Source organism: Nestor notabilis, unplaced genomic scaffold (assembly GCF_000696875.1).
Source record: "Nestor notabilis isolate BGI_N333 unplaced genomic scaffold, ASM69687v1 scaffold8901, whole genome shotgun sequence".
NCBI lineage: Eukaryota > Metazoa > Chordata > Aves > Psittaciformes > Psittacidae > Nestor > Nestor notabilis.
In genome coordinates, this window is record NW_009914296.1 from 49,694 (window position 1) to 59,618 (window position 9,925).

Genomic DNA, 9,925 nt, shown 5'->3' on the forward strand with positions numbered 1-9,925 from the left:
TACCTGGAGCATCCTCCTCCTGCTCAGGATCAGGCAGCTGTTCTCCATCCATAGCTGGCTCCATAACCTGTTGAGTAATGGCATGAAACCCTCCTGTGACACCACCACCTTGGGGCACCTCCACAAACAACTATTACCTGGCTTGGTGAGCAAAGAGCCTTCAGAAGCCCCGCGAAGGTCTCCTCACAGAGCAGGGACAGAGATGCCCCTGCATCACAGGTCTCCTACCTTGAGGCCATGGCTTTCCCCACTTCACTTGAATCACAGAATCCCAGCCTGGTTTGGGTTGAAGGGACCTTAAAGCTCCTCCAGCTCCAACCCCTGCCCCGGGCAGGGACACCTTCCACTAGAGCAGGTTGCTCCAAGCCCCTGTGTCCAACCTGGCCTTGAACACTGCCAGGGATGGGGCAGCCACAGGTTGAAGTGAAAAGTAAAACCAAAAGGGAGATCTCTGTTGGCTCGTTTCCCATTTTAATTCCAGCTGTGATTATGTCACCTTCCACAGGAGACTCCGTGCTCCAAGTTCAAGGGCACTGCTGGACAAGCCTGTGACTGCCCATATCCAGGCACACGCTGCCTCCCGAGCTGGGGCCAGGCACACTGGGGGCACCCCATGACCTGGTTTGCCAAAGTCTGCACCTCTGTCCAGTCTGTGGCACCACCTCTGCAGGGGTGGGAGCCTATGAAAACCCTCGTGCACACGTTTTAAGGTTTTACAGGAAGGCGCAACTCAAACCCTTTCAGGGAAGGATTTGTTCCTCAGCTCCAGCTAAACCTGCCCTGGGGCAGCTTGAGGCCGGTTCCTCTTGTCCCATCCCTTGTTCCTTGGGAGCAGAGACCAGCCCCCTCCTGGCTCCATCCTCCTGTCAGGCAGGTGTAGGGAGCGATCAGGTCCCCCCTGAGCCTTCTCTTCTCCACACTAAACCCCCCAGGTCCCTCAGCCCTTCCCCATCACACTTGTGCTCCAGGCCCTGCTCCAGCTCCACTGCCCTGTAAGGACTAAGGAACCGAGGAACAGAGAGACTGAAGGCAGCTGCCCGGGAACCTGCATTTCCAAAGCAGAGGAAAGGTGCTGTGGGAAGCACTGTGAGAGGAGCAGGAGCAGCAGCACTCCAGGTACCAGCTCTGGCCATCTCGGTGCACTCTTGACGGCTCCTCTGCAGCACAGAGACCATCCCAGATGCATGTTCCTGTATGTCCCACCTGTGCTGGGCAACACAACAGCCATTCCCCACCAATCCAGCATGGTTCCTGTACTCACCTGTCAGCTCACCTGCAGCAGATGCTGCCCATGACTCTCCCAGATGTGCCAAAGGATCCTGTTCTTCACATTATGGTTCCAGCAAAGCTCCTTCCTGCCAGGTAACCCAGGAGCAGTCACTGGATAAGGAGAACACTTACCCCTGCTGCAGGAGCTCACCACAACTGCCAGCAGAAACCATGCACTGAAGATAAAACAACTCCCAGATGTGCCAGTAAATGCACGTGACAGCATCTTGAGGGGCATGTACTTGTAAGACACAGCACCACAGTACCAATGCCAGCGACGTATGCACCCCCCTTCCACCTACATTCCAAAAATGAACGTCAAAGCCATGATCTGCAGGTTCCCAATAAAACCACCAGTGAGGAGGCTCTGCAGCAGCTCTGCAACACAGCCCTACCCGCTCAAACAGAAACTCAACTCCGAGCTGAGTTTTGGGGACTTAGTTGCATCCTCACTGTGACCTCCAAACTGGCTCAGGACCTCTATCTCAAGGTCACAGCTCAGACAGGAGAGGGGGAGGATGCACTTCCACATGGGAACAGCTTTTAGCAGCAGTCCACAAGTGATCTGCAGAGCAGCCTTTTGCCAAGGGCCTGTAGGGACAGGCCAAGAGCAATGGCTTGAACCTGCCAGAGGGGAGATTGAGATGAGCTCTTGGGCAGAAGCTCTTCCCTGTGAGGGTGCTGAGGCGCTGGCACAGGGTGCCCAGAGAAGCTGTGGCTGCCCCATCCCTGGCAGTGTTCAAGGCCAGGTTGGACACAGGGGCTTGGAGCAACCTGCTCTAGTGGAAGGTGTCCCTGCCCGTGACAGGGGTCGGAGCTGGAGGAGCTTTAAGGTCCCTTCAATACAAACCAGTCTGTGGTTCTGTGATTTTGTGATCTTCATCAATCTGATTAAAATGTTAAACAGGACTCACCCGTGGAAAAGCACATTCAGCAGCAATGACCACCTTGTCCCCACACGCTTCCCTCCTGCTCCCTATCCTTTCCCTGCAAGTGCTGCACAACCTCATGGAGCCAAACAGACCTTCAGGCCCTTCCTTAGGAGCAAGCACAGAAGGGAATCTTTTCCCTGTCCTCCGTACAAAGTAACAGAAATCCTGCAGTCTGTTGAGTACAAGCCCCTCCACAACCAGGCATGCGCTAACTCCAGCTGCTGAGCTGAAAGCAGTAAAACCAATCCCATATCCTATTTACCTTCACCCAGTGAAGAACGTGCAAATAAAATAAAGCTCCCTCACCTCTTGGTGTCACAACGACCTTTGTATCAGCATCTCGGGTGAAGATCAAACAGCTCAAGAGCGCTTATCGGCAACTACAGCCAAGCTGCACCCTGGGGCAGTGAACTGAAACCTCGGTCACACTGACCCCCCCAGAGGGCATCAGCAACAGCCCAGCTCAACCCTGTCCTGCAGCACACCCCAGTAAAAGGGTTTGCTGCTCCTGGCCAACAGGAAGACACAACAGCCACACGACCACCAGAACTGAGGCACCACACGCAGGTCACAGCCCCACAGCACACCAGGCTGTACTCACTGCTGAAATATGGGAAGAGAAAAACCCTTAAGCTCCTACTTGCTTTCTCTCTTCCAACTCGATCCAAGGTGCATTATCCCCTGCAAACTTCAATCCCAAAGGAGAAGCTAACAGCCACTGGGCTCCAGCCACAGCCCCACACAGCAGATAGATACAGCCCTGATACACAGACATCTCCCACCTGGGCAGACTGGCTCAGTGGCACCCAAAGGCAAAGGTTTCACTCACACTTGGGTCAGCAATCCAAGACAACAGAACTCCATTTGCATGCTCTCCGAACCCAATCTGGCAAGAGGTTTCCAGCTGGGCATCCCAGACAATTCAGGACCCCAAGTCAGCTGCACACAACCAAATTAGATACCTATTGCCAAAGAAAAGTTTTAAAAAAACAGGAGGCCAAAAAAGCACTACTGTGTCATTCACCCATCTTTGCACATTGATCTTTAACACACGGACAACAGAACCCTAGAGCACGTTCTCCCCTTGCTCTTCATGTTGCTAGATAAAAATCACCACAGGGCTTCACATGAAGTCCTGTTCCAAGAGACAAACAGCATCATTAGTAGGACAACAACCAAACCTGAAGCCTCCCAGTAAGGACAAATTCACTGTTTTCCCCTCAGTCAGGTTACACCCCCCAGCATGAACATTACGTTTGGGTTCTCAAGTGCAGCACCCAGCACAGCGGGTAACTTGCTGACATGGCACTGGGACACTGCACTTGCTCCAACACACCCTGAGCCTGGCCAGGAGGCTGTCACCCAGCTAAGGGAGACCCGACCAGAGTACAACCCAAAGGGAACGTGGTCCTTGTGATGACTTTAGAAAAGAAGCAGGTTAGCAAATGCTGGAAGTGTCAGCTTTAGGCATATGTCCTGCGTTTATTAAAACAAGAGCGTGGCTACGCAAAAACCAATCTCCACGGGCAAAAGTCATTACAGTCAAGAGTGGTCTCAACTCCTCCAACTGCAAACACTGTATATTCACACTGACTTCTGGTGTTTCAGAAGTACTTATGTCCTTTCCCACCCAGCTAACACTCACATTTATTCATCAGTCTCGTTTCCTCCCAGCATCAGTGGTATTCGATGTGCAAGATGAACTTTCATGCTCCAAACTTGCCATTCGAAAAGCCAATTGGCACCATGTGCTTTTTCTCTCTGTTTCTCTCCAGCTTTTTCTGCTGGCCATCTTTTTCAGATTGTTCTGATTGCAAAAAGGTCTAGTCCTCTGGCTTTGGCATGACAGCAGCAATAGCAAGCAAGAGGACAGAAAATATTACTAAAGAGCAAGCTCATTCATCATAAATAAGCTACTCAGGACACAATTCCCCAAGGAAAAGTCCATCCCTGGCAATGGCAACCCCTGGGCACCGTCACCATGGGCACACTAGCCCTCCTGGGGCAGAGAACCTAGATGAGCCACTCTTCACCTAAGTGGTTTCATTTCATCTCCGTGTGTTCTCATGACATTTTTAAAAGAGCATGAAAATAAACCTTTATTTCAGTTCACACCCACCAATATTAAAGATAAATGTTCACAGTTTTAGTTCTTGACACAAATGGACTGAAAGAGGCAAATTTACATCTATCAGAACAGCAGACGGACCCATTTTTAAGTACAAGCTGTCTTGAAAATCAGATGTGCCATTTGGGAAACTGCTCTATGCTCCACAGCAGGAGAAGGGGAAGCTCCCGAGCAAGCCCAGCTAGGAGGGCCCAAACCACACACTGGCTGGCCCAGAACTCATCTCGAATATAAGCTGAACGGTAACTGAAACAGCAAAACACAGTTTGGGTTAATGGGAGGAAGGTTTATGTTACAGAGAAAGCTTTTCCTTAAGTGTGTTTCTGCACATCAAGATATTTGTTATCCAAGGTGTCCCTAATGCTAGAACTGCAATGAATTCTACCTTACCACAAAGGGAGAGGGAAGAGGAACAACTCAGTGCTGGACCTGCAGCAGCCCCCACGCTGAACACCCGGGTGAGATCAGCGGAGAAGTGAACCAAGAGATTTTGATACCATCCACTGTTTGAAAACTTGCCTCCTTCTCACAACCTGGTACTTCAAACTATAGGTGAGTGCACTAAAACCTCTAATGCAATGGTATTAACAGTGGTTTACAACAAAAACTTCTGTAGAAAACAGTTCAGAGAAAGCAAGCCAGCTGAACACCACAATTAAGGAGTCTGGTATTTCATATTCAAAGGTCTCCAATACTTTTTGCCTGTCCTGTACAGCTTTTAAAAAAATAGGGCATTACCTTTTGTTTTCTATCTACCTAGTTAAGAAACTACAAATATGTTATAAGCTGTCCAAAGTGTAAAACATTAAATAAAATGAGAAACCTGTTTCTACTCTCCTAACAAATGCTGCAGATAAAAACCCTTAAGAAACCCTCTTGATCATTCTCTCAACTCCTTTTTGCATCCTGAAGTGGCAATGTTCCTGTCACAGGGGTTAAATTAAACCTACAGTGGATTTCTACAGGGGTAAAAAGTTTCTTACAATCTGAAAAAACATTCATTTGTCAGCTAGTCATCGGTGCCCAACACTGCACAAAGCCAGACACAACTCTGAGGGAGAGGTTAAGCCCTGGGGGTTTGGTTTCTAAGTATTTAGTTGTATCGCGCACAGTTGCGACATTCCCACCTGGAATGGGAAAGCAAAACTCCCTCCTGCCAGAGCGAGCCACTGCTGGTGGTTTCTTCTGAAGACAACCTGCCACTGTTGGAGCAGCGCTGTGAATACATCAGGTGCTGATGTACTTGTGTCAACACCGCTGCTCAATTCCAGTTCCCAACCGGAGTCTGGGTGGACTCACCGGAGCAATAGCTTCTGCCTTCCCCCCCTCCCAGCTCCAGCAACAGCGTATCTCCATCTCCAGAGTATCCCCTCAAAAGAAAAAGCATCAGTAATTTAAAAACTCTTTTTTTTTTTTGCCAACAAAGCATCTTGTTCTGTTGAAGGGAGGAGGAGGAGGGAAGAAAGGTAAAAAAGGGTGAGTGGAAGGTGTAATACATTAGTTGTTAAAAACTGTTTGAAAACCAATTATCCACACGTCATTGCTGGATCAATACAGAGGCATTTCACTATAAACCAGATGTGCTTTGAATCTTTCTTCAAGTATCTGCTATCAGTTTTGTATAAAGATTTTCTGCATTAACAAACTACCAAACATAGGTGAAAAATGACTGTTTTTTCCAAGTCTGAAAGCAAGGATTAAACCTGAAGTACTCCAGGAGCTGGAATTCCATACAGCACTAACAGTCGGCCAAATTAAAATCCCACATATTCCAAAAGACCATGGGCTGATAAAAATCTGCTCGACAGGAGTTAAGGAAACGGAAATAGTGTGCAAGAATTAAAACCCAGTCTGTAGTTTGGGAGGGGGGAAAAAATGTCTAAAATCCTGAATAAACCAAATAAAAACCACAAATGAAGTGAAAGCTTTTAACTGGTACACACTGTTCACACCTATATTTCAAGTTTGGAAACGCATATTTTCAAGCAGCAATACAAAAAAGTATCCATGAAGAATGCATAATCTCTGAAAAAATTATGAAAACATCCCTGCTACCATTACATTTCTAAATACAAAACTGACTACCATATTGTTGCTTCTGTGTAGCGAGAGAAGTTCATTTTCAAAACAGATAAAATTCAGTCTTTAGGTGTGAATGGTATGAATGACAGTCTCTTTTTTTTTTTCCTTTTGTTTTTTTAAATTTCTTAGTTGTTTAGGATCCTTAAGCATGCAAGCCTCGGAGAGGAAGGCCCAACGAGGGCAGGGGTGGCTTATGACATCCAGTTTAGGACAGAGCTGGGAAAGCCTCTGGGTCATCTACATCAGGAGCAGAAGCACTTGACTGAAAGAGAAACATCACAAAGTTATTACCTGCAGCAGCATCAAGCTCTACCATGATTCTGATTCTTCACACAGCACCAAGCCCTTGCACTCACCATGCTGAATGAACCCTATTCAGCAGGGAATACCAGGATTCAAAGAGGTACATTGTGGTGTACAAGCAGTCTAGCACTGGACAAATCACTCCAAGAGCAATCTTTCCCCTTCCATGATAAGCAACTTTTTTGTTCCAACGACTATGAAGTCTCCTATACTACTTTCTGAATCAAAGCTATCTGAAGAGGCTTTACAGGCAAACAAACCATGTTTGCACACAACTATCATACAAGCTTGTAAGTCTTTTTCCATTCTTACAGATCCCTGCATATGAGCTTACACTATTCTACTAGCACATAACCATCAATTCTTACCAAGGGACACAACTGAAGTGTTACAGAAAAGGCCTGTTTGTAGCACAGGTTCATTTTTCCCCAGTCACAAAGTAGGTGCTGACAGAAAGACCAGAAATCCATACATTAACCAAGAACCTCCTTAGTACTTCCCAGGGTTTACTAAAAGGCTCTACACCACACCTGAAACCAGTGCTGCAATGAAATGCAGAAATGAAATGGTTTAGAACACTCTTCACTTCGTCCAGAAGGGATGTGGAAGAGAAGAGCAGGAAGAGCCAAGACAGTGGAATTTCCTGTAAACATACTCATTTCTCAAGAGATATTTTTAAACCATTCCAAAAAAGTTGTACCAACACCTAGAGGCAAGACTGACACACTGCAGAAGCACCCAGCCAACAAATTGGAGTTAAGAAGGAATAGCAGGGCCTTAAGCCTAGGAAGATACGAAGCCTTAGTATCTCCAGATGCTCATTGCATAAAACCAGAAAGCAAGTCAAAAAAGCCAGTCCACCAGAGGAGCAGTTACAGTCCCTGCAAGACAGGGACCACCTTGTTCACAGGTAGCACAAGTACCAAAGATCACCAACCTGGTTGGGTGTGTGGATCACGTCAAACTCCTTAACCAACTGGAAGGAAATAAGCAAAGTTAAAAGTAAGTTGCAGGAAACTGTTTAACCACTTTATGACAGCATTCTTGAAGCAAGATGCTTCACGTATTAGTGAAACAACTCAGAGCAAACAGCACCATTTAATTTCAACTTCTTAAAACTCTCTCAGGAGAGTTTTTTCAACTAATAACCCTAAAACTTGAAGTAATCCAGTGTGAAAGAGAAAGTCAGTGTCCCAGAAGAGATAAAATTGATTAAGTCTGGTCTATGTGATGAAGGCTACAGCACACAGATGGAATTAATTCTGTAGGAACAATTTGATCAGATGCATTTAAGCCAAATAAATGATCCATAATAGATCCAATCTTTACTGTAGCTCTACTATAGCAGGTCAATTTCACATGAGCCCTCCCCAACCCCATTCAGTACTTTTCCTGAGTATTTCTTCAAGACTCTAGGACTAGAGGGGGAAAAAACTTACTGCAGATCAGAAAAAAAGTAGTAAGATTCTCATAGTCTTATTTCCACATAAAACCCCCTTAAATCACTCAAATTCAAGCTATAACATGCAGGTGTAAAAGCAGTCTTTCACCCCCAGTAGGTCGTACTGCAGATACTCCATCCTGATGGTGTCTGAAAACAGCTCTCTAGCACTTGCAGTTCTGCTCTGGCACTAACAAAAGCATCTCACAGTACATTCATGTCCATACTGGAGAGTTATTTTGGGGGTTTGGATACAAAGATGGGCACTTTTTTTAATCCAACCTACTCCTCACCCTCCCTTTTTTAATATGATACATTCATCCTTTTGTCCTAACAACAACCTGGTTTAAAATAAACTTGTAAGAACAGACACTTGGTTTTAAAAGGTGGTGTTTTTGCCAGAATAGCTCCCCCAGAAATATGGAAGACCCCCAAAATCATCTATATGAAAGTCCTAACAACTGAAACTAAACTCCTCTGTAGGCAAAAGCTGCAGCCACTTACCTTGTCAGTTCTGCCTCCACGGCTGGCCCTGCCACCACCTCCTCGGCCACCCCCTCCCCCCCTCCCCCCCCGCCCCCCCCGCCCCCCTCTGCCGCCACGTCCGGGGCGGCCAAGGTCTCCAAAGTTGATCTCCAGCTGGGATGTAATATCATTTGCTGGCTTGCGGAAGTGATGATCCATTACAGAGTCCTCAGCATGAGCCTGAAATGAGGGTTTCTTCATGAGGAAGGAAAAAATTCACCCAAGGAACCTTTCCATCTGTATCTGCACTCTTACCACCACAGCATATATGTTCACCTCCAAATGCAGCCTCAAATTGATGACTGATTTGAGTTAAAAACGCAGCAGTTGTTAGGAAACAAGTTATGCCACTTGTGCAGACAATAAAACCTCACACAGGCAGTTAAATAAGCACTTGAGCAAACAGGTATTTTGCATTTCCATAATTCAGGGAATATGTTCAGGCTTATATGAAACCAAACTATCACCAAGCCAGCACAGAACCTCTTTTTCTAGCACTTCTTTTCTCACTTCATATCCTGAGAAACCTTTAGGTTCTGTAAGTACATTTCATTCTTTTTAAATACTTACTTGATAACCCACCTTTATTTTGCTCAGTGAGTACACTACACTTTCTCCTTTTGCTCAGCCCTGTCTGGTTTGGGTTGGAAGGGATCTCATCCAGTTCCAACCCCTGCCACGGGCAGGGACACCTTCCGCTAAAGCAGGTTGCTCCAAGCCCCTGTGTCCAACCTGGCCTTGAACACTGCCAGGGATGGGGCAGCCACAGCTTATAAATATATAAATATTTAACACCAGGGAGATGGCAAGAACCCCTCACTGGTTTGCATCAGCCATAACAAATAGCTCAGGAGGCAGACACCGTTCAAACACAATGTAACTGAGGTAGCTGAAACATCAATGCTAGAACAGAGAACCAGTCTCACTAAGGACACTCCAAACTGTGACTCTCACCACCTCTGCCTTGACACGACACTGTCTTACAGCTGGTTGTTCACAGTGCATTCAAGCCTCGAGGAGCAAGGTGTGCACATCTAACACCATGAATACTGTTATTCAGGACACTGGAATATTTCACATTATTACACACTGAACACAAAAAGAACAGAGTGTTTTTCAAGTAATTATTCTTCCTATTTTGAACAAATAGTTGTTCCATGTGGTAAGTCAAAGCCAGGTTTTGGCACCTCTGATGATGCACACAATGTAAAACTGGATCAGACCAAGTGTTTAGCTTTCTTTCCC

The 9,925-nt window shown here is 46.5% G+C and overlaps 1 protein-coding gene across 1 annotated transcript in view; it reads right to left on the bottom strand.

The window, feature by feature from the left end:
- Positions 1-6,269: 6,269 nt before the first annotated feature.
- SERBP1 (SERPINE1 mRNA binding protein 1) overlaps positions 6,270-9,925 on the bottom strand; it is a gene marked incomplete at its 5' end in the record, with an annotated part of 12,754 nt that continues 9,098 nt past the window's right edge. The window contains 3 exons of the mRNA XM_010023590.1: positions 6,270-6,673; positions 7,652-7,690; positions 8,660-8,860. Coding sequence (XP_010021892.1) covers positions 6,617-6,673; positions 7,652-7,690; positions 8,660-8,860 — 297 coding nt within the window. The remainder of the gene's footprint in view (positions 6,674-7,651; positions 7,691-8,659; positions 8,861-9,925) is intronic.